Source organism: Polistes fuscatus, unplaced genomic scaffold (genome assembly GCF_010416935.1).
Source record: "Polistes fuscatus isolate 324 unplaced genomic scaffold, CU_Pfus_HIC Scaffold9, whole genome shotgun sequence".
In the NCBI taxonomy this organism is placed as follows: domain Eukaryota; kingdom Metazoa; phylum Arthropoda; class Insecta; order Hymenoptera; family Vespidae; genus Polistes; species Polistes fuscatus.
Genome location: NW_025113173.1, coordinates 6,514,043 through 6,538,464, shown reverse-complemented (window position 1 = coordinate 6,538,464; position 24,422 = coordinate 6,514,043). Strand labels below are relative to the sequence as shown.

At 34.1% G+C, this 24,422-nt stretch overlaps 3 protein-coding genes across 6 annotated transcripts; 1 reads left to right on the top strand and 2 right to left on the bottom strand.

Annotated features, from left to right (window-relative positions):
- Positions 1 to 144: 144 nt before the first annotated feature.
- LOC122525827 (E3 ubiquitin-protein ligase RNF25) lies at positions 145 to 3,088 on the bottom strand. Of its 2 annotated transcripts, XR_006305890.1 has the most exons (7): positions 2,757 to 3,088; positions 2,614 to 2,685; positions 2,186 to 2,426; positions 1,875 to 2,093; positions 1,473 to 1,784; positions 1,162 to 1,392; positions 145 to 1,083 (listed from the first exon to the last, which is right to left on the bottom strand). XR_006305890.1 is itself a non-coding variant. In XM_043648821.1 (6 exons), the coding sequence occupies exons 1-6, from the start codon at positions 2,780 to 2,782 to the stop codon at positions 1,225 to 1,227; spliced, it is 1,038 nt and encodes a 345-aa protein (XP_043504756.1). In that variant the 5' UTR covers positions 2,783 to 3,088; the 3' UTR covers positions 145 to 1,224. The 2 variants fall into 2 exon arrangements, 1 of the variants encoding a protein (XP_043504756.1); XM_043648821.1 differs by having other exon boundaries at positions 145 to 1,392.
- Positions 3,089 to 3,467: 379 nt separating this feature from the next.
- LOC122525745 lies at positions 3,468 to 4,060 on the top strand. The gene is made up of 3 exons (XM_043648672.1): positions 3,468 to 3,610; positions 3,681 to 3,909; positions 3,974 to 4,060. The coding sequence occupies exons 1-3, from the start codon at positions 3,468 to 3,470 to the stop codon at positions 4,058 to 4,060; spliced, it is 459 nt and encodes a 152-aa protein (XP_043504607.1).
- Positions 4,061 to 4,174: 114 nt separating this feature from the next.
- Positions 4,175 to 24,076, bottom strand: LOC122525825 (protein purity of essence). 3 transcript variants are annotated; one of them, XM_043648818.1, is made up of 35 exons: positions 23,868 to 24,076; positions 23,588 to 23,685; positions 22,953 to 23,407; positions 22,331 to 22,873; positions 22,091 to 22,254; positions 21,775 to 22,006; positions 21,559 to 21,676; positions 21,055 to 21,230; positions 20,810 to 20,978; positions 20,494 to 20,720; positions 20,286 to 20,409; positions 19,969 to 20,195; positions 19,465 to 19,674; positions 14,875 to 19,386; positions 14,637 to 14,794; positions 14,334 to 14,483; positions 14,220 to 14,252; positions 13,878 to 14,079; positions 13,596 to 13,785; positions 13,123 to 13,506; positions 12,630 to 13,039; positions 12,427 to 12,540; positions 12,133 to 12,345; positions 11,872 to 12,045; positions 11,613 to 11,787; positions 11,372 to 11,522; positions 11,064 to 11,292; positions 10,838 to 10,987; positions 10,443 to 10,745; positions 10,143 to 10,366; positions 5,858 to 10,064; positions 5,311 to 5,765; positions 4,906 to 5,230; positions 4,667 to 4,826; positions 4,175 to 4,584 (listed from the first exon to the last, which is right to left on the bottom strand). In XM_043648818.1, the coding sequence occupies exons 1-35, from the start codon at positions 23,987 to 23,989 to the stop codon at positions 4,520 to 4,522; spliced, it is 15,849 nt and encodes a 5,282-aa protein (XP_043504753.1). In that variant the 5' UTR covers positions 23,990 to 24,076; the 3' UTR covers positions 4,175 to 4,519. The 3 variants fall into 3 exon arrangements, with proteins under 3 accessions (XP_043504753.1, XP_043504754.1, XP_043504755.1); XM_043648819.1 differs by having other exon boundaries at positions 21,055 to 21,209; XM_043648820.1 differs by lacking the exon at positions 14,220 to 14,252 and having other exon boundaries at positions 21,055 to 21,209.
- Between the last annotated feature and the right edge of the window lie 346 nt (positions 24,077 to 24,422).

Sequence of the window (24,422 nt, the reverse complement as noted above, 5' to 3'; positions counted from 1 at the left end):
AGTTTAAAATTTGTTGTCTTATCTTTCGTTCGTTAAAATTAAAATGAAACAATTAAATTAAGTATTGTGTCTATCACTCACCCATATGTTAATATTGTATAGACTTAACGAGCGGATAGGCTAGGCAAAATGTTAGACAAAATATTAGGCAAAAAGGATATTTCTTCAATAGTTCTTCTTTCTATCGAGTAAAAACTCGTTATACTTATAATCAATAGAGATTATGTCCACAATTTGACATCGCCAATTATTAATTTGATAATTATCAGTATTTCTGAAATGTAATATTTAAACTAACATAAAAAATATAACAATCATCATCATGTAATAAATTATTTCGTGAAGAAAAATGATAATATTACTGATAGAAGAGTGAACATCATTATAATGTCTTTTCCAATCGTAAATTAATTATTTTAATAGATATTACTTGAAGATTTCATTTTTAGCCTACTATTACCCTTTCGTAATTATCACATTCATGTGGAAGAGATTAAAACTATTAACAATTTTTGTTCAATTTATATATGTTGAAGGAATATCTACAATAGACAATGCCTTTATCCTGCATAGAAAAATAATAATCTAAATACAAAGTTAGAAAGCTTAAAAAAAGCACGTTGATTTTGACATAACATAAGTTAAATAATTTTAATTGATGAGACATTTGTATTTTTTTAATAAGAAAATTCTATAAGAATATGCAGAATGTGTTTCTTACTTATGCATTTTATAAGAGATATTAAATGAGTATAGTTAAACATATTGGATTACGAATTGAGAACCACTTTGAAATGCTACATTAAGAAATATGCGCAGGATACTAATATATCTGCTACTTTAAAGATAATTTCTAATTATAAAGCACCGTTAAAATATCTTTAACGTGGTTCTATCGACGAAAAATGTTTCCACAGGTGGTATTATTGCAGGAATGTAAAAATATAGAAACTGAATGAAAAAATCTGTACACTTGCAGTTTAAAGAGCACCATGGCTTCAGTCTATGTAGACAGTCCTTAGAACTTTCAACACATCCCATCTTATATGCCGGTGCAATGGGAATATTGCTGAACAATAACACCTATAATTTTATCACACGAAGATGATTTAAAGTTAGATAATTACGATATATTACATTTATGAATATGATAATGCTAACTGTATTAAATACGCTCAGCAAAGTAAATGACCAGGCAGTTAATATTTGATCTCGAGCCCATTGTCATCTGGGAGTAGTTTCGGTATGCCTCATTTTATCAAATTGGCGTCGATAATGGGCACGTCCTCTACCTCGGTTACGATGTCCGTGATTATTATGTCCATGATTATTATGTCCGTGATGATTGTGATGGAATTGTCGCGGTTGGTTTTGCGTATTGTTCGAAGATTGCTATAAAAAAGACATCAAGTATCTAATGTCTAGAATGAAATTCGACATTAAGGAATAATGGTAAAAATGAACTGATTTACCACTTGAGTGACAGATTGAATAGATTGATTAGCATATGTGTTTAAGCTAGTGCTAGGTGGATTGAATCTCTCAGTGGAAACAGCAGTATCGTCTTCAGTTCTTAGCAACATTTTTTCCCCTTCGGCTTCTAAATCAATGATACCACCTCTTTGTTGTTGTCTCAAATATAATGCTGCCATTTGCTTTTGAAGCTCTTTTAATTCAGCGGTAACTGAAAAGTCTGTGGCTGCTTCCACATCAATAGGAGGTGGAGCCGACCATAAACTTTCCACGTCGCAATGTATAGATTCCCGGCAAACAGGACAAATAGCCTAAATAAAAAGTATCAATGTTTACAAGCCCCTTAGGAAGTATTATATGAAACCATAGATGAAATGTTACAATCTGAAATAATGATATACCTGAAATTTGTTAGTAGTATCTTGTTGCCATTGCGGTAATTTCTCTTGTTCTTCTCTGTAATAACGTTCAGCTGCTGCAACATGTGCCGCTAAGCAATGAGAATGAAAGTAATGATAGCACTCTGTTTTTGTAAATTCATCGCCTTCTCTAAAGCCATATAAGCAAACAGCGCATTGATCTGTAGGTAAGTTGCTTCTCGTAAGATGTTCCCTAATCAACTGGTATTATTATAAGAATATTAGTTAGACGATTAACACAATCATTCCTATAAGATATAAGAAGAGTTTACGATCAAACATTTACGTTATACCTCAATTAACTCAAACATTACTGGCTGTCCAATAAAATCTTTACATTTAGCTTCAGCATCGGATTGCATTAACCTTACTGTATCTTCATCCAATCCTCTGGGATTTCTTAAGCTAATATTGGGAGATATATCTGGATACCCATAAGGTAATTGTACGACAAGGGTAACGCAGACATATTGAGATTGTGAGTCTTCTCCAGTCGAGGGGAATAATATAGTTTCGATATACTCTGGCTCTCCTCTATAAATACAATCATTTATAATGAAATGATATAATGAAATATCATTAAACCTTATATGCTTTTATTGAAATTGTCTCTTGCAATTGAAAGGATAAATCTTAGATTTTTTTGTCAAAAAAATTGAATATTTCATATACAAAAAATGAATATTTTACATAATAAAAGTAAATACAAACTAAATCTTACCTGTCATTTTCTTTTATGCTCAGTTCGTCGTCTAATAAAATAGCTTTTAAGGCTTCGATTTCATCAGTCACTCTAAAAGACGTAACGATCAAATGTATTATAATATTACCTACTTTTTAATGAATTCGATATTATGTTATTACCTTTCATCTACCATTGAATCTGACATTCTCCCTAAAACAAATATTTCTCCCTCGTTTTCTTTACTCTTCTTTTAACTATTTCTGGCACCTTACAAACGTCAATCGGCATATCAATATTAGCAACTTAAAATTCTACTCCTATTGCACGACTATTACCAACTAGACTGAAATAAAAAGAAATTTATCGTTATTCGATTTTTATCGTTATTTCGATCTTTTTGGAAAAATACATTAACCCGCGAATATATTCGATCGTTATTTGTTAGGACTTAAGCCGACTATGTAATTAAATTCATTTTAATTGAAATCTAAAAGAAATTTAAATAAAAGGAAAACCTTTAGCCGGATTTCTAATACAACAATCGAATTGTATTACATTCCACCAAACTATCGAAATAATGCTCCTGACGCCATATTCCTTTTTAAGCGCGCCAATTTTTAAATACAAATCCTTGCTTCTAAGATTAATCTTAAAACATTAGATATTTTTCATTTTTTATTTTGTTTATAATCATATCAGTTTTGAATCGTTATTATTATATTTCATAATGACATACGATTGTCGCTTGTCGTTTGTTTATATATAAATTGTATACTACAAATCCCAAATTCAATGTAATACGCTGGATTTTTATTCTTTTCAAATTCTAAATTCTTTGTATTGAAAAATATATTTCCCATAATAATTACAAATACTAATATTTTCTAAAAATGACTTGTTTCCAAGAATATTCCAGTGGTAATGGCGAAGGAGTTGCGGAAGCTATCGGAAATTGGGGTTTTTCTAACAGAACTTGTAACAGTGGTCAAGAACTTAGACGCTTGAAATGTTTATTTGCTAAGATGGATTGTTTGTAAGTAAAATCTAGTTTGTAAGTAATTAATTTCTTTCAAGAAATTCTATAGGTTTTTAATATATTAAAGGCGTACTACGAAACCTATGATGTATGTACAATATAATCGTAAATATGATCCTGAAGCGTGGCACGTCAAACCAAGTCCCGAGGGATGTAAGCCTGCATGGACATTTCCTGAAAATAGACCCTTAATAACTTACAATTCAGTAGGAGATATCGTACTCGTGTCCACTTTTAATAACGTTGCATCCGATTTAGCTTACAAGATACCTGGTAGAACATATATGTTGCATGGTGTAAGTACACATTTAAACATTATGAGTACAAATACCTCCTTATCTTTGTTAATTTATTTTCTAGACAAACAAGTGGTATCGAAGAGGTCCAGATTGTTGTCCGCAACCAAGTTGTTTAGCACCTCAGTGTACACAAAATTGTTATATTTAAACATTTGTATACCTTATAATAATTAAATAATATATGCGTATCGTCGTTTTAACCGCATTCTGTGAGAAATTTTTTATCATAGAGTTACGAGGATATAGTAGAATAGTGAAATGATCACTTGGAAAGATTTTATTACACCGCATTTCATTAAAGCAAAGCTTGTTATAGCGTATTTACATATACATACATACATATATATATGTGTGTGTGTGTGTGTATATATATATATATATATGTAATCTGTAACACACCTATATATACACGCACATAAGCATATATAACATTAAGATACAGAGCATAGCATTAGAGAGGACTAATAGTATTCTTTTAATTTGTATGGAAATTTCTGCAAATAATCTTAATATAGGATATCACTCCGGAAATTTCTGGTAGTACACGTGAAAAATTTAGAAATATTTGCATTAGTTAAAAAAAGAAACTGATTGACTATTTTTGTTTTCAGGCGAAACGTCGAAGTAGCTCAGTTATGTGAGTCAAAGGATTTGACACTTCCCCAAGTAGTCCTAAAATATAATGATTATACGTTAGAAAAGTGTTTTAAAATAAATCAAATATAAATCAATAATTGAATAGTTTTCAATTTACCAAGAACATCACAAAATTCTTCAAATGATGAGCAAGGCAACAATTCATCGCGATATGTTGCAAGAACTCGCTCCGAGGCTTTTAGCATGGCTTCGTCATTATGCCTAATATATTCAGCTAAGATCGAAGGCCACTTTTCATCATAGAGCACATTTATTTTCTATAATAGTCGATAAAATAAATAATTATTTAACAAATATATTTTTCATTGTCCAAATAAGTATCCGAATGGTACCTACCCCAAAGAAATTAGTATAGATACAATCGATGAGACCTAAGAATATTAGAGTACTTTTATAAACATTATATTCTTTTACTGTTGTGTTGAAAATATTTTTCGTTGCAACAGATGGAGATTCGTGACGTTGATGAGCAAGTACGATAAATCTGTTGAAAAATGCAACTTTATATTTGTTCCAACGATTAGGAGTAAGTAAAAGGACTGAAAGCGTGCACTGATATAATGGCCCGTCTGCTTCGTAGCAATTTTCTAGCCACGTTGCACCGGGCGAAGATTCCAAATAAGTAACTAGAGCTTTGTCCTCTCTGCTAGCCGTGCGTGTCCTATTAATATATAAAAATTAATATAAAATTCGTATGAATTAATTCTAATTAAAAATAAGTAAATAGTAATATTTACGTACGTATTAATCACGTATAATGCCATGTGTATTAGATATGGCACCATATGCATGTTAGATTGGGGACCACCACCCCCGGTATCCTCGTGAAAACTTTTTTCTTGCGCAAAACGTAACAATAATAATTTTAAATCATGAATTGTGGATGGATAGGATATATCGCGATGGCTCGTACACTCCTGCAGATACGTATTGTGTCTTGCTAAACAACTAGCGAATGCCGATTCCGGTACTTGCGGACCCCACAATGGAAGAAGTCCATTACATTTGGTATTAGCATTTTGCAAAGCTGCGCTCTCCCATTCGTCTCTGGCACGTGCTAAACGAACGGCTGACATATGGCAGTCTACGTGTACCACGTTAAAATGAGTTACCGTGGTATATCCTACAGTCTTTCTCTGTTTCGTTTCAAATTCCTCAACGTTGCATCGTTTTGTAAATGTGTAAATACCTAATACCTGTAGAAAAGAAAACAAAAACACCCGATAATGTAATTTATTTATTATGTATAATAATCGTAATGAAGAAGATTTCAATAATATTAAATTACCATATTGGGCTTAAATTTATAACCCTCGCGACAAATGACGCAAACTAATCCAGTTTCGTCTCCCAAGTCTTCCATTTGTTGAAGAATCGTTCCACTCGCTGTTACTTGACCCTTATCGTTAGTTTGCATACCGAGCGCTCCTAATTGTCTTTCTCGCATTGCCATGGCCAAACGTTTCTTTTCGCTGCGCGTATGCTGCCTAGCTTCTTCGATTAATTGAGCAACACGTTTATTAGTACAAAGCGCTTCGAGTAAATTTTCTGCCAACGAACCAACATGTTCATCCGATGATACTTGTTCTAATCTATGGATTATACTAATGGTAGCTTGTGAAGCTGCCAATTGAGTCGGTTCGTGATCTGTCGCTAGACCAGTGAGAAATCGTAAAATATATTTAAGTGCTGGCTTAGAAATAAAATCTTTTAATTCGTCACTATCCGTGCGAAGCAAAGTCGGCTTAACGCATGGCGCTTGTACAGTTATATATTCAAAGGCATCCTTTACTATACCCATATTAATAATATAGTCTTTCAATGTATTCCCTATAGCATTGCGTTCGATACCCTGCGTGAGGATACAAAATAGTTCCAACTTTTGTTCATCTTCTGGCGTGTGTTCAAAGTCAAATTTATAAAAATTAAGAACTTGCTTGAAGTAATCACAAAGTAAAGCCATTTTATCTTGATCACCGTAAGTGAGAGCTGCGAGTACCCTAGCGAGATGCGTCAGGACGTTGCTACTTTGTCTCACAGCTGCAGATTGCGTGCAAGAAAGAAGCGCTTTAATATGTTCCGGGCCTCCAAGTGTACGCGAGAAAGCTTCGAATGCACTGAGAGGTTGAGAAGCTGCATTAGCTAAAATTGTTTCCATAATATCCAAAAGTTGTTCCGTCACTTTAGATTGCGAATTATCGGACTCGGTGGCCAGACAACGTTGCAGAACATCTAATAGAACGGTAACTGCTCCTAATTCTGGTTTACTTAATACATCTTGATTCTTTTTTACTTTGACGCATAATCTAAATAGTTTTAATAGAACTTGAAGAAGCGGCCCAGCTCTGGTAACGTCTTGTATGGCCGCCAATCGATTCAACATAACATGCAAGCCTCCGCAATCGGCTAATACATTTGCCATTTTATATACTTCTTCATTGTTAACCTCTTGCTCGCTATTGGCATTTAAAGTTTCAACAAATTCTTCAGTCGCATCACCGAGAAGTCCTCGCATTCTATATACGACGCGCATTGGATCAGATTCGCCTCCTTCCACTAGCCAGACTTTTTTATACACTTCTTTGACTTGAAGATCCAAACTAATAATCTTATTGTTAACGAGTAGTTCCATTCCGTTATCGTCTTCCAATAAAGCTACCAACTCGCAATCCTGACAGATTTTATTTTTAACGTCTCGCATTAATGGGCCCAAACCAGGTTCCAAACTACTGTATGGATTGCCCAACATTCTACCTTGCAAAAAATCTTCCTGTTGAGGATCTTTCTCAAGTATCAAGAAAAATTCACCGACATCATTGTCTTCTGGATAAATAATGGAACAAAGTCTTTCGAAAATAAATACCGGCGTACGTACATCTTGAGGACTATATTTTTGGACAGTTTCAACGCAGACGGCCATAAACGCCTTCGTTTCTTCCTCCGTTCCAGTAGTCATTTCTTCTAAAAGTTCTAATAATTTTTCTTGCGTCTCATCGATAAGTCTAGTTCTTTGAACGACGAGTCTTCTCAGCGATAAGTAACCATTCAAAACTGCACCCACGAGTCTTCCTTTATATTGCTGTTTTATATTTTCCTGTTCTAAGAAAGTTGCTAGTAATTCTGTTAACATTTTTAAAGAGTATCCTTGAGCTAAGTCGCTGGTCAACGTCATTTCTTCCAATCTATGCAATTCTTCTATTTCTCTAGTTAATAAAGCAGCCAATAAAGTCATCACACCGCGGACAGCCAAGAATTGTTTCCAAGGTGGTTGTCTAATAAGACTTTCGTACAGCGCGAGAAATTCTGTACTGCTTTCTCCAGCTGTACGCATTTCTTCCAGATAACATGTCAGCAATACAAGAATTTCTTTTTTCCTTTCGGTCCCTTGGCAAAGACTTTCGACCATGTTACAAGCAACTTGTCGTGCCAATCGTGAACTAGGATTGAAAAGAACCTCTTTCAACCATGCACCGTCCGCTAATTTAAGTTGTTGCATTCCATGATGCCTCATGCATCGATATTGCCACCTATGACCATACTTCTCCATAAGATATAATATACGAGTTTCACCTTTTTTCAAAGGTTTACTCGGCGCTGATTCAGTTTTCTTCGCTGGCATTCGTTGAAGCCATTCGGTATAAGAATGTTTGGCATCGCCATTAAGCCATTTTTCTACGTCAATGCTAACACCTTCCGGTGGTTGTATAGTTGCAACTGATTCAATAGTTTTATCCTTGTTTTTTTTCGAAACTGGTTGCTCAGGTTTGATAAGACTTTGTAAAATTTTCAAACACGGCAATATAATACTATCCATGACTACGGGACTCTTTGATTCCTTGCACGCCATTAAAAATAGTTGCATGACGCAACGTAGCTTTTGTTCCCAACATGAATCCTGTTTTTGAACGAGAGCAGCGAGTAATGCCATTTCGTGTCGTACAGCGAGAGAAAGATCGGACGTTGCGACTCTTCCTCGTAGGGTTAAAGTAATCCGTCCAGTTAAAAGAGAACACAATTCTTTGGTAGATTGCGCATTGTCTCTGGTAACGAGACAGAGCAATTGCCTAACTTCTTCTTGCATTTGTACCGTTCCCTTACGTAAATTATGTTCTACGAGTTCCTGAATCAATCCTTGTCTGCACAATACGTCTCTGGCAATGGTATTGGTGGCTAGAGCACGTAGCAATGTTAAACAATGTTCAGTTGCAGCCGAGGCACAACCATAACATCGTCCGGGTGGGGGAACAAAAGTATCGTTTTTCGCACTAGTCTCGTTTCTCGTGTATGTAATCGTCGATTGATTTTGGCCACGTTGATTTCTGTCATATGCAACTAATTCTCGGCGACAAGCTAGAACCTTTTGTATGATCTTACTCAATTCTTCAAAGGAAGTTTTACATTCTCCGCAATATCTTTGAGCCAATAATTGGATAGCACGATTAACTTGGGTATTGCCAGATATTTGAACTCCTTCTTCCAATCCTCGATCTAATCTATGTTCTGATATTTTAACGAGCAACATTTCCAAAGTGGGCTTGTGGGAAATCAGATTTTTATAAACTCTATCAGCTTTTTCTAATAAAGTGTTAATGCTCACTGCTGCTTTTTTTCTATCATCGTCATTTTCTATTGGATCTACCGCACAACAAGGACGAGCAGTTAAAGTATAATCGAATTTAGCATATTTACAAAAACCACAGGAGTGACACAAAAATGGATCTTTTTCGTCGTAATTAATGGCTCGACATTTGTGACATTGAAAAACGTTTTCTCCGCAATTAGCACAAACACCTGGATTTGCAGGTACGCTAGCGGAGCATCTTGGACATTGCAAGGTTTCCGAAGAGGCTTGAATATTTTCGTAAAAGTCGGCATACTCGATCATTAAATTACAAGCCACTATTGGCAATGGAAATTCCATTTTTATTTCCGTTTGTCCTTGCGACAATGAGATTTGTTTAGCCTTGTGCCACATCGCGTGCTTATTTTTCAATTCGACCACTGCTTGGACAGATCGATTATTGTAGTAAACGTTAATAGTACGCACCATTTTCGTCCTTTTCAAATCACCGATGCGTAAAGTTATTCTACTTATGGTATGGCTACCGATCAATTTAACTATTTGAGTCGTAGTTGTAAATTTAGAATCAACCTTAATTGAGGACAGTTTGATAGTGGCCATCGACACTTCTGGATTATTACATACAAGACATGGCTCACTTTCCAAATAATAACCATCCAATTCTACGTACTGAGCTAAATTAGCATAGAGATTCGCATTTGGATGTTGAGCAAGTAATTGATTTTGCGCTCGTAAAACTGTAACCGCCTGTTCCATGTACGAATACATCTTTTTCCCGGTATGAGGAGTTTTCAAAGAGAAATATCCTAACAGATCAACAAATTGTGCAGCTTTACGCCCGTAAGCTGGAAGCAAAGGCCATAAACGCCAAAGAATATCTAATAAACGTTCTTGATCGACTGGGCCACAATTTCTGAAAATAAATTCAATAATTTGTAAAAATGATCTTAAATGCTGCTATTAACAAATAAATTAAATATTATTATCATACTTGTAAATAGCCAATATCAGTGAGTGTGCCTGCCAACGAACGTTCGTATTATTAGTTTCCAATAAAAATGTTTGTATAAACTTTGTCAGTAATGCAGGGGAAACTTGTTTCTGAATTTGTTCTACCAAAGTAAGACATTGCGCTTCTTCAAACTTTGCTTCTGTATCAGAATCTTCTGATTTTTCTCGATCGCGGCGTTCTTTGGCGTTCGATGATTTAGTATCCTATATTTAATAAACACCAATGAATGAAAATGTTTGATTAAAATATTATTATCAATTCAATGTAACTAATTTTTACCTTTGTTTTCACATCTTTTGCTTCTTTTGATTTATTATTCGAACATATAGCACACTGCAGCAATTGAAGTACCGTTGAACTTACACCTTCGTCCAAAAGAGTTGAGACAGAGAAAAGATAAGCTAAAACGGTATTTTCATTCAAGCAAAATCTTTGCCAATTACCAGTACGGCTACTTGCTATTTCTACACAATATTTCAAATGTTCGATTAATTCTACTAATGAATCATAAGAAAGATTAATAGAATGAGGATGTAATTGCTGGGGATCGTATCCTCCGGTAGTACAACATTGTTGTACTGCCTATAAAATTCATAAAAAACAGAATTAATTTCATCTTAATTATGATCTACTTTCAAAGACAAATAACATCCTTAAAAAACATTCATAGTTACCTGTATATGAGAAATAAGAGCATGTAAGTCACGCAATTGTCTGTATTTTTCTTTGTTACCGCAGATAAATAGTAACAATTTGCGTACTTGCCTTCTCACAAATGGTGTTTGATAGAGCATCATATATTCGCACAAGTATAAGTACCAGGGCTGTGCAAACGAAATTAATTTTATTTTACTAGAATATCTTATTTAACTATATCAACTTATATTATTAAGTACTTACCTGATCAAATGCTGGCTGAACTGCATTACTTTCCGAATATTTATGTACTTGATATGGTAAACGCAAAACCATCTCCGTCAACAATTGAGGATACGGTTCGAATACATCTGCGGCATGTCCTTTTACATACTGTCGCAAAAAGAATGGCGACATATCGGGTGGTGAACTTGTTAAATGCTCTTTAAGTAATAAGCCACCAATCATATTTCCGGTTTCTTCGCTAGACGTTCTAAATATATAAACATTATCATTTACAAATTGTGTATATGATTTATAAACATATATTATTGCTATAAAAAAAGGCGTACGTTTTCCAATACTCTAATAATGCCTTTAATAACGTCAAGCAATAATCTATAACACCTGCTTTGCTAAGTATTATGGCAACTGTTTGTGAAACAAAATTTGGATTTTCCGATGGAGATTTAGTATTATACTTGGAGCGAGACATTAGGACACCTATAAATAAGAAAATATTATTACTTAAAAAATGGCTTATATGTTTATAGGAAAAGAAAAAAAGAAAAACTATTGTACATAAATACTTACTGAGTAATCGCATGATAACCAAGTGTACTTCTTTTTTATTGGTACGTTGACAAATATTATTTGTATCGGGCTTATCTATTTCTAATTCTTTTACCAACATATGAATTAAACGTTCTACACACGCTCTATCTCTCTCGTCTTGACCATCCAAATCAGATGTTAACATTAAGATTACCTAAATACAATTATAAAAATTAGTCATTTAAAAATAAAGTATATTCTTAAAATATAATATTACCAAAGATTAAAGACTACATACTTGCATGTATGGTATTACGAGTACGCCAGGAACATTTGTTAAGTCGGGTATAAATTGTGTAAGTTTATCCAATAATAAAAGTTGTATGGAGTGAAGTTTCGTTGCTCCTTCAACACTCGTATCGCATTCTTGTTCATTAGTTTGTTCTTGTTCAGTACTTTCTTGTTCTGTTGTCTATGGACAATGTAATGAATATTTAATAACCATTCGTTTTTATTCTCTCTGATAAAAAATATTGACATCAATAGTACATTAACTTACGGTAACAGACGCGGTAGCGCCTACAGAAGCAGTTTCAGCTAGTGTTGCTTGATTAGCACTACTAGTCCCAACCGGAGTTGCATCGGTAACCGTATTGTCGCCATACGCAGAACTTCTTCCTGAAACATTCTGCTCTCCTGCCATGCTATCGACGGCACTTCCCCCGCTTTCGCTTCCGCTGCTTTCACTACCTTTGCTACCACGACTGCCACCCTATCCGCAAAACAAGACAATATATATATATTAATTTAAAATATTCCTTTTCATCGTCGATTATCAGAAACAATTAGTTACTTGTTCTGCTGGTGACGTTCTCAAAGTACTGCCATCGGTAGCAGCTGTTGATCCTTCGTCATCCGAACCACCCGCAGATGCAGTCGTATCAGAATAATGACCCCCTTCGTGACCCTGAAAACAAATAGATGCAGTAAAAAATTAAACTCCGATGTATAATTATATACGTATATATTATTAGATATTTAATCATGAAAAATTACCTGGGCTGTATTTAAAGATTGAACCATTCCCTGAGCAGCCAAAGTTTGTATGTTGTGGAAAATAGAACCACCTAAATTTCTTAAAGTTTCAAAACCTTGCCTTAGGGTTTCTATATCGGCCGAATCTTCGTGATCTTCCAAACTTAATGCAATTGCGATCTGAACCACTGTTTCGTCTGCATCAGGAGGAATACGAAGCAATTGTTGTAAACTACCAGGTCCAAGGAATGCTTCGAGAGGATTAGCTCTTCCATCGGCAGGACCTTGATTAGCAATTGCTCCAAGAAGTGCTACTACTTGATCTACAGCTTCAACGTGATATTGTTGTTCGGGTTGTTCTCGTGTCGCGGTACTTTGCGATGGTCGAGAAGTCGCTGGAGCAGATGGCTCTTCCGCTTCTACAGCTGTACCTATAAATATGACATTTAATTACAATATTATTATTATTATACCTTATGTAATAATATCTCTGACTTCTCTCCGTAATTTATACCTGGAGTATTGCAATTAGGTGGACTCGGTATGTATACCCGTCTCCTTTTATATCTCGGTCTTAGTACTCTTATTATAGCATGCTTAGCACTGAAACTAATTGTTGTATCCGAAGACAATAGTAATTGCAAATATAATTTTGCAGCTAAAGGTGTATTGCCATCCACGTCGCATGTAGTAAATGCATGAATAATTTCAACGAGTGCATGAACCGTTGCTTCGGTATGCGTTAATCCTGGAACTACGACTGGTGCAAGAGCCATGTTCTTTGGATATGCTGCATGTAACAGCCATAAAACTTCTGTAAGCTGTATGACTAAATGTTGATTGCTATCTGCACTTGTAAGACTTTTCATATTCGAACGATCAGCTTCAAAAATGGGTACTGAAATTATATTATTACATGCATATATTATTACCAATATTATCTTTGTTAGATTATTAAAAATCATTGTGCATTATTCGATTAATTACTTTTACTTTCATCCATGGGTTTATTGGTATATTGTTCTGCAAATTTGGCGAGATTGTGTGCCCTGCATATAGCAATTCCTCTTACAATAAGTACAAGTCTGTAGAAATTTTCTGCATCTATATCACGTGAATCCTCAATCTCTCTCATTGTTTTTAATGTCTCGAGTACATGAGAAAGTAAAACCTGATCCTATAATAAAAAAATATTAACAAATATAATTTATTTATTTCTCTCTTTCTTTAAATTTTTTTAAATTAGATATACTTATAAAAAAATCTTACTTTATGGAAATGATACATTTGTTTTGAACTATATAGGGCAGCAAGTAGGGCCGTTGTATTCACTTGCACTAATGGAGGTGTTGGTAACACCAAAAGTCGTGATGCCATGTCAATTGCTGCTGTTCTTAATGGTAACTTGTTATCGTCATTTGAGGATAAATTAAACGACAATTCCAAAACCTCCAGGATACTTGAAACCATCCTGTAAAATAAAATCATGTATATATTATACGGTAATCAATTTATATTTTATAAACTAACGCTATTATATTCTATGTGTGTGTGTATATATAATTCTTAGTTTATTTATTTAACAGATTTATTTGTATTCATATTTCTTACCTTTCTACATTGACACAATTGTCCTTTGTCAATCTGTGGCATCGTAATAATAAAACGACATCTTTATATAAACTGATTCAACTTAAAGTATTACGTTTATAAATAAAAACTTACCTGTTGATAGAAGATAAAGGTGCCGGAGAAACAATAGTATTGTCTGCCTCGCTACTAATAGCAGGTATATGTGCCGATGTAGATTGACCACCAGGTAAAATTTCCTCAGTTTCTTCTGGCCAACCAAATGCATCTTTATTTTTTCCATATCTAATAAAATATAATAAATTTAATTACAATCTATTTTTATATGTATGTAGTTAACTGAAATTTGTTGAAGTAAAATCGATAGTAAAATAAAAACTATTAAAAAAAGTTTCACTTCAAAAATGATATTAATAAAATAAAATAAAATAGACAAACATTTTAATGGAGTCAACCATTATGACACCTTCGGAATCTTGAGAAGGACCAAAAGTGATGGTCAATTTTTTGTCAGCTAACAAACTTTCTTCTCTCGTTAAAGGAATATCAAACCACCGACTTCTGGTCAATGTAGTTCGTATAGTTCTACCAAATACCTGAAACGAATAAATAATATATGTTGTAACATTTTTTTATAATATATTTAGACTCTGGTATCGAAAATTTATTAACTTACTACAACAAATAAAGGTGCCCTCTGAATATCTTGATTTCCAAGTAACACTCTTATCCCGGTCATGACTAGAATCGCATCGTTATTTGTTACTTCTACGTTAAAACCCATAGCTTTTGTGGAAACAACGTACATTCCAGTTGTATTTAAGCGATGCTTGATTTGGGCTACATTGTAAATCTGCAGAAGATCGTTACCGCCATATTCGACGTCGTTCATAACTTGGCAGTGTTCAAAAAAGTCTATAGGAAATGTAACAGAGCCTGTTGGTTTAGTTGTTTTATTTGTTTTCTTTTTTCTCGTTGGCTTGATTCCCGTCATCGTACAATTAGGTTGAATTGCAGATGACATCCAAAATCCTGTTTGTTCCATTCCAGCCATATAAATTCTTAAACTTCCATCCTCGCATAACAAAATCAATGTTGTACGATGTTCCGCATTTGAGCTTGGATGTCTGATGGCAACCATATCCATAATTTTGGCTTTCGCCGGTAAGACTTTAATCTCTTGGATCATAATAGCATCCGGCTTGATCATCAATATAACAGGATTGTTACTCGTTTGTAAAACAGAACAAACTAATCCAGGATGGTTGACAACTTCGCTCCATTGGCAAAGAGGCTGTGGCTGGTTGTTATTAGATTTATTTCCGTTTGTTTTATTACTACTGAGATTTATTTGAAATACAACTGTAATGTCAGAATCAGTATTTTTGAGAGGTGCAATAAAACTTTTCCCACACGCATAACTGAAGAAAAGTAACTGCAATGCATGAGAATAATAAATAGATACGCCACCACCTCCAACTTGTCCATTATCTTTTATCTCTGAATGATAAACATCCAATGTATTAGTTACATAAAATGGCCCATCTTTGGCTAAACTTTCTCCATCCATCGCTTGACTGTAAATATATCCTACAGAAGACATAAGTAATAAATGGAATACTCCATTTTCCGCGTGTATAAATGTACAATCTCTTATTTTGCCCGTTGGTACTAAGAAATAATATTGAGGGCTCAGTATATCCTTAGCAAGATCATAAATTTTAACAAAATCTGCTGTAACTAATGCCAATTGAGTCTGACAACCGGGAAGCCATAGAGCTTTTATAATAAAGTTTCCAGTTTCAAGTAGAGGATGCAAAACTAAATGGTCAGATACTGTTCCAGAGCTGTTAAAAGTAAGTACGTGACAGTCCTTAAAACCACAAACAGCTAAGAAATCTTCATTCCATTGATTTCCCGTTATTGAAAGCACAGTAAAAGGAATTGGAGCAGATGCCAGTCTGGTCAGTGTGAGTTTTCGCTTAGAGGAGTCAGCTTGTTTCAATAAAGCACTGAGCTGCAATACAGTTATCTTTCCTTTTTCATGCGAAACTGCTAAATGTTGCCTTTTACCATGGGGAGATGATAAACAACACATAGCAACGCGTCGTATCATATGTGCCGACAATAGTTGTCTGATGGTCTGTCCTTGATCACCCGAATAATTCATTCTTACATTTTCAAAAGCACCTTCCTGAGATCCTAACGTTGGTAACATAAGTTGATTAGTATGTTCAAATTTCTTTTCCAAAGTATGCAATTGCTTAAGAGCTTTCTGTGCTCGTGCATGGCAGCCAACTGGTGAATTCTGTTGACAACAAGCGTCTACTGCAGGTATCAATGCATAAATTAAATCCATCAACGAAGAGACCAATCCACTTTTCCATAAATGTGATTGTACCCATTCTTTGGAACTTTCGAGTTGTTTCGCTAAACGCTCTTGCTTTTGTTTATCACGTCCAGCTCTCTCATGTTTATCGTAAAAATGTATAGGACTTGAAGTTTTTTGTCTTAAACTACTGGTAAGAAGCGCATTGTTCTCTACGGGTGCTCCGATGGTATTATACGACGCATTATTGCTTGCTTGATGTTCCGACGTTTGGGGACTACGTTTTATTAGTGCTTGACAAGATCCGTCATCTTTGGCACCGCAATCGCAGAAAAAATTTCCATACTTCGCGTATGTAACGTCGTGTCCTCTATGACAAACACGCGCACAAACTGTGCATACGCCAACTCCGTCCACCATATTACAAGTATGACAATGATACCAATGTTGATTCATAAACTCCTTCTGAGTGATTGTAAAAGTACATAACTTATTGCAAAGACTATCTTCGTCAGAATCCTCTACCGCACTGTCATCTTCTTCGTGCGGGATTTCATCCAACCAATCGCTATCGTTAATATCATTGATCGGTGTAATACCTTCCCAAGGTGGACTGGTAGCTCGATCCAATGCTTGTATTTGCGGCGGGCAAACTGCATTAGCTACGTCGGCTATATAATTCAACATGCAACAACCACCTTCAATATATGGCGACGACTTGTCCAAAGTTTGAGGATCTTTATTCATTAATTGTTCTTTGCAAAGTTCAACCCATTCTGTTGTAGCTTTAAATAACATTATATGACCTTTGTCAGATCCAACATCGGCCAAAGTTGACATAATGTGCATTAATTCTGAGAAGCCATTGCCTTCGATTACAGGAGATAAAATATGATATCCCAATGGTATAAGTGCCTGTAGTATAGTCACTGCTACATCTTCATTCGCAGTACTTCTTTCTTTCACAATATAATTTGTAAGTGCACATAAAAATCGACTATTTTCATGTACCGAATGTTGATCGTCATTTGTATTTGTTACTTGATTACTATTAACAGATCCATCGGATAATAAAATTGCCCACTGGACTTGTTCGCTATTGGACGCGTTGTTTACATCTTCCACTTTTTGGCCATCTTCTGCACTACCTGATGCAGCTACCAACGAGTTTGCAGTAACTACTGTAGGCGTTTGAATGTTCGTAGAAGATGCACTCGGCGATGCGTTGGATACTCCAAGAATGATATGTCGTAACCATGTCTGAAGTTTTGCATTAGGGATGTTAGTAATGTTTAAAACAGACTTACAGAGTCGTTCCACAGCTTCGTCATGTCCCTTTTCTGCTACTTTAAAAAGTGCATTGAAAAAGTGTAAAACGTGAGTACTAAATTGTTGAGTTAGTCGTGGCGATATTATCGATAATAAAACAGCCACGAGAGTATGATTTGTGTTCGGTGCAAAAAATAAATCTAAGGCTTTGCGTCCAACTTGTTTATCCAATAAATCTTCCCAATACTTTATGCAACGTTTGAGAATCTTTTCATCAACGGATATGCCAATAGATTCGTCCGTATTATTCGTGTATTCGATAATTAAATTGTTTGTATGGTTCAATACAAATAAATGTTCTTGTAATTGGCGTGCCTCACTGTCGTTATCGCCTATCAGTTTGGTTAAGATTTTTCCTGACATGTCTTGAAGATATTCCATGCGTGCATCCATCGATAAAGAAATTAATATATTTACAGCCTGAGTGTGTACATCTGACTGCTCTGGCACCGTTGTAGGAGTTACATATTCCATCATAAATGTGATAAGAGAATGAAGCAGATTCTTCAAAGATGGATTAATAGAAAATGTAGGATATTCGGAAAGCGAGTTGATATGATGATTTACTGTTGTTAAAATATAACTCTCAGCAGGTATTATATCATTAGCGTACGTATTCCATGGTACGTGTGCGACATTAATAGATTTCCATTTATCTAGAATGGATCTGACATTATTGGGTAAGTACGTTACTAATGATGCTTCTACCGCCCAATTAGCACCTGCTATAAAAATAACATTGTCAATTATCAAATAATCTTGCAAATTGTACTTGCTTTGTACATCCGAAGAATCGAGCATTTGATATAGTATGCTTGACTGACAGGATCGTAAAATAGCTTCTGTTAACGAAAGAAAATGCGGCAAAATATCAACTATTATTTTATTCAAATTTGACGAGTTGAAATCGGAAATTTGCGAACATTTAGAAGCTTCAATATTGTCGGTAGGACTCTTGGATATACTTTCATCCATAAGAACTTGTAACTTGCCAATAATGGCAGCTAATATACACAAGGAGCTGAGTTTTGGTAATGACTCTTTTGGCATTATCTTAGCGTCAGTACCTATATCTGGTTTTAAAGACGTAATACAATTTTTGGCAAGCGTAATATCATATTTAAGCGAATTCACGGTTGATGATACCGTTTTTAATAAATTTTCAGCATACTGCGTATATATTCCTTGCTTGACCAAGCAGTCTTTCATCCAGCCAGTAAAAGTTTTATAGGCAGTTCTAGGTCCCCAGATCAAAGAATGAAGTAACATTGGACCAGCTGGTATCTCTTCTCCCAGAGCAAGTTTATCCATATATGGTGTGGAAGGAGGCAACATTAATAATAATCGCCAACATATTGAGAAACAATATTGAATAGCACATAGTCCGGTAAATGTCATTTTATCTTTACTATCTGATGTTGTTTTTCTAGGCATATCTGTCTGCATCAAAACATTAAGGATATCTATCAATGCATCTACTAATAGAGGATACTTCATTTTATCCGGTGTACCCAAAATAAAATTACAAGCCTGTAACCATAAAAGAAAACTAAATATAGATATCTATTTGAATAAATATTAACATTCATTTTAAATATGATAACCAACCAATCCATCTAATTTGGGTGTATCTTGATTATTAAAATCAGCAGTGGATAAATTATAAAAACGAGGCTTCATAGAAAATTCATCTTGCGAGCAAAATTTACGGTAGTTGTCTTCAATTTCTGCCCATGGTGTAAATATTCTGGATGCTTGTTTGTTACCATCTTTAACATCGGAGACTAAACTTGTCGCAGAAAATAAATTCCATTGTACCTGAACAACATAACATCATATTATTGTACATATTATACTACATGTTATACAAATTTTTGTGTACGAGAATTTTACTACCAGTCAGATGTCATTATCAGTCTGCTGGCCCTGTTATCTCTATCTTTTTATATTAGTAAAGATTGTTATTACTTTTGCATTTGGTTAGTTTAATATACCAATATGTATGTGTCTGTATGCACACACACACACGTGATATATTTTAATTAAAATGATAAAACTACCAAATGCTTGTGAAAATACAAATCATTTTAAGATATTCATTCAATTTTTTACCTGTTCGAGCAATGTAGGAGGTGCATCATAAAGATGTTCCATAAGATACTCCAATAAAAGTAGCAAACGTGATAAATGCAATAACTGATAATCTTTCATTGGTGTCTTAACAGCCTCGCTACAACGAACTGCACCACTGCCAGTTAAAAGTAACACCGATTTCTTTTGCATTAAATTAAGACAATGAAATAAAAATAAAACTAATTGCGCGTGTTCAACATTTAAATCTAAAAATATTAATTGAATTAGTAATCGTTTTCAGTTATCCAGTAATACATTAACTATGTATAATAAATGCAATAATAAGATATGCAAACCTTCATTTTCAGCTTCAAATGTTGTTGGTGGATTACATACATTTTCGACTAAGGTCGTTACCAATCTATGCCATATACTTATACAAGCAGCTTCTTTCTCTGCTTGAGGTTTTAATAATAATACCTATAAATGAAGATACTCGTAAGAATTCATGACATAATTAATCCTAGGAGGAGTAAACTAATGTGAAAAAAGAAGATTAAAAACCTGCGCTAAAACACTGAGCGTTCTGGGATACACTTGTAAAGGCCAAGTAGAAGTTGTACTGGTTTCAATTGACCAAGGATTAACACTAAGATGTTGAAGCAAAGTATTTTGTAAACTTTCACTTAATGTATTATGTGCAAGTAAATTATGAGTATAGCAACTCAAAGCCTGCGAAAATTCAGCATATAATGCGCCTAAAGTGGGGCCGTAGAATACTGAAATAGTTCCTACAAAAGAGAAAAGATATTTTAAATAATAGTATATATTACAGATATAAATTTTCAATCAGATAATTTTTCAGTTATCGAGTGCTAACCTGTTTCGGTTCTAGCAGTTTCATGATCCAAATCTCTTATTATTGCTGCCAATATAACTATTTGTTGCTCTACTAATCCATTGACAACATATTCACGAACGTATGCACTCCTACTACCAATTAAGTGTTGATTCATAAATTGGAAAATTTTCGTTGCCAATGAAATATACTGTAACCAAGATAAAAATATTGTCTAGATGCCTAACTCATATATGCAATAATAAAAAAAATGATTAGTAACATACACCGTGCGGTTCACGATTATCCGGAACAATGATAATTGCAGTATATTCGGCACTTGCTTCATTACTTGGTTCTTTAATGGCATTTGCAGGTGGCCCATCAGAAGGAGCCAGAGTTTCCTCAAACCAAAGACCCAAAATAGGTTCGCTGTCCTCCTCTACCGACATAACAGTTTGTTCTATATCATGAAGATATACCAGGAAGTTAGTAACAGCGACAAAGTATAGAGACAGGAATACAACTTTTAAATTGAATCAAATGATACGATAGCTACCATTTCATTGATAAGCATATATGAAGCTTTATGAAATACACTTAATTTTTGTTATGTCATTTAAATACTAATGAAAATATTAAATGTAATTTGCACGAAAGAGAACACATATAAACAGTTAATAAAATAGTAAACGTATAAAATTTAGTAATATTACTATAGATTAAGAAATACATAAAAATATATTATTATTACAGTTTAATTAATTACATTATATTATTATTACAGTTACCTTCATCCGTTGAATTTTCCGAACAACTCAGAAGATCCTCATAATATGTGGTAGAGTCAGATTGACTTAAAGTGTCACCCTCTAAAGGATGTTTCTGTATTCTTTTTAATGTACAAGCCTACACAAATAAAAATACAATGAATTTGTAGACAATCAATAGGTGATTGCAGATCTTAATCATAATATTTGTCATTCTACGAAACATTAATATATTACCCTTTTGTAACTAATAGTTGCTAAATAAAATAGTAAATGATTGAGAGGTACAGCTTGTAGGAATGTAACTGCTCTTTGAAGTGCAGTAGCAGTAGACAAGATATCTAATGGCGCTGGCTCAGGAGAGGACGAATCTGTACTAGCTTCTATAGACACATCTTCGAGAAGAGCACTCATCAAAGTTAATGCATGTGATGCCAATGCTACAGACAATACTCCAAATCCTTGTTGACTGTAAATGTAGATACTTATATTTTCCATTACCAATTTTTTCCTATTAATTAATTATATTTATTATCTAATAAATTTTCATTACACTTTCATCAAGTTTACACGACCAGTTCCATCTCTGGCTTTGCTAGGTGATTTTCCTTTTTCATCTTTTGCTTTATCCGCCGCGCTAAAACTGCTTACTGATAATTGAGCTTGCAAGCCAGCAACTAATAACCAAACTCCGATCAATAGATGATTTTGTAGAATCTGATTTAAATGATCATTATAATAAGTACTATAAAATATTATTGGGTATATTGTATAAAGAGAATCAATAACTCACATGACCACCGGCACGTGTACTGTTTTTAATTATATTTGAAACTAATCCAAATATCTCTAAACTTTTTTCCACGACGGTTATAGCTAAGGCATCGTATTCTTCCTGAATTCTGCCTGCATCTTCTGCATTTTTTGTGCTTTGACTAGCTTGAGTATTTCCAGATGTATTGGTACTGCATTTAGGAGACACGGCATTTGTAATTCCAACGATACTTGATGCAGCTGCATTAGTAATAGAGCAATACAAACAAGACATAGCTAGCGTTGATAATTTTTCTAATTTTACATGCGTCAATGGTTCAAAGACGGGTAATGATAATACGCTATGCACGATATTTATATCGTTAACTACCAAATGCAAGCTGTGCCGTATTATATGAGCGTCGCAAGCATTTGCAGGTAAACTAAAACTTTTTTTATTTAAATATATTTGGTATTTGCGAGCGTATCTCGATACATGGGGAAGATTAGCGCACATATCCAACAATATATCGCCTGCGCCCATACTTTGAAGAGTATTTATATTGTTTGCTACAAACATCATCTGAAATAAATCAAATATGGAATAAATGAATGTATTAAATGTCAAAATAAAACAATAGTAAAAAATTAGAGAAATTAACCTTTGTTTCTGTATGAATCTCATTGTTTGTAGTATCAGTTGAGTTTTTATTACCTTCAGCAAAATTTTCAGTGATAAAGGATACAGGTTGCGCAAAATCTTGTAATGGCATTGTTAATTGCTCAAGAATACTGCTCGATAAATCGCTATGCGTACGTTTTGTCTCTTTCACACACTGCGTAGAAGTATCTTTTTCTTTTCCAGATTGTGGAGATTTCATTTGCGAAGGTACTTTAGCATTCTGTATTAGTGTAATCAATGCTGTCTCTTCTGTTGAAGAGAGTAAAGTTTGGCCAGTACATAAAGCACGTATCGGTAGAAGTAACTGTTTAGTAGTTACAACCGTTGGTGCATTAGCATCTCCAGGATGAGTCTGTTGTTGTCGTAATACGCCGACAAGATACTGGAGTAATATCTTGCAGGCTTGACATACCGTTGGTATTTGACTTTTAACATCTATCAGGATATTATAAGAATACCAAATTGTATAATTAAATATAAATATATAAAAATGCCTCCAAGTTATACAATTTGAATTTAATCGAAAATATTATCGTACGATAAAATATGAAAATCTTTATAAAAAAAATAGTTGGATTAAAAGTTGTCAAAGAAGTAAAAAATGGAAAGACTTACAGGAATTAGCAAAATTACTAATGTACTCTGCAGAAAGAGCAGCGACAGACGTGTAGAATGTTTCATACTGTTCTTCGTGTGCGATAAATTTATTCTCACTGTAACAAATATAAGAAAATCATAAAATAATGAAGAAGAAAGTTAATATTTGTACTTATTTTTGTTACCCTGAATATCCATTTCTATCCTGTCATAATCTCAAATTGACTAGTCGTGAGATTACAAGGCAAATATATGAAGAAAGTATACAAGGGAAATATGATCGATTTATGATACTTACTTTTTGACGATATTCTTTATAAGTTCTATAACGCTATTTTTATTTAAAGAACCAGACGATGCGACTAGTATTGGTTTTATAGCCGAGAACCACTCGTCGTTACCACCACTTTTCGCCGCCATTTTAAAGAATGATACATTTAACTGTATCACGCAAAACGAAATCAGAATAGAATACGAACAGGGTTGCCAACATAAAATAGACAATTGCTTTTTTTCTACATTATTACGTGAAATATATAATCAGAATGATTGATTACGTTTGATATTTAATCGATTGATCAATTAATAATATATTTTCCTATGATATGCAACAATCAAATTTACATCTTTTATTTTCCACTAAAATCGTTTATTATTTTCTTTCCAAATATATGTAATCTTAAGAATACTAATATGCGCGCGCACGTGTGTAATGTATCGATATATATATATATATTCGATTGCACTACTTAACTAATATTTAAATAATTGAAAAAATAACACAAAAAAGGAATATTTTATTTTGAGGCGTTTTCTAGGGATTTTTGATACTGCCATAGAATATGATTCATAT

Bases quoted from the DNA above. Each gene is read 5' to 3' on its own strand.
- LOC122525827 (XM_043648821.1), bottom strand. From the start codon at position 2,782: ATGTCAGATTCAATGGTAGATGAAAG. The intron at 2,094-2,185 runs GTATAACGTAAA...TAATAATACCAG, and splicing joins TAATGTTTGAGTTAATTGAG to TTGATTAGGGAACATCTTAC. The intron at 1,785-1,874 runs GTATATCATTAT...CTTTTTATTTAG, and splicing joins ATACTACTAACAAATTTCAG to GCTATTTGTCCTGTTTGCCG.
- LOC122525745 (XM_043648672.1), top strand. From the start codon at position 3,468: ATGACTTGTTTCCAAGAATATTCCAGTGGTAATGGCGAAGGAGTTGCG. The intron at 3,611-3,680 runs GTAAGTAAAATC...AATATATTAAAG, and splicing joins TTTGCTAAGATGGATTGTTT to GCGTACTACGAAACCTATGA. The intron at 3,910-3,973 runs GTAAGTACACAT...TTTATTTTCTAG, and splicing joins GAACATATATGTTGCATGGT to ACAAACAAGTGGTATCGAAG.
- LOC122525825 (XM_043648818.1), bottom strand. From the start codon at position 23,989: ATGGCGGCGAAAAGTGGTGGTAACGACGAGTGGTTCTCGGCTATAAAA. The intron at 23,686-23,867 runs GTAAGTATCATA...TATTTGTTACAG, and splicing joins ATAAAGAATATCGTCAAAAA to TGAGAATAAATTTATCGCAC. The intron at 14,253-14,333 runs GTAAGTTTTTAT...ACGATGCCACAG, and splicing joins CCTTTATCTTCTATCAACAG to ATTGACAAAGGACAATTGTG.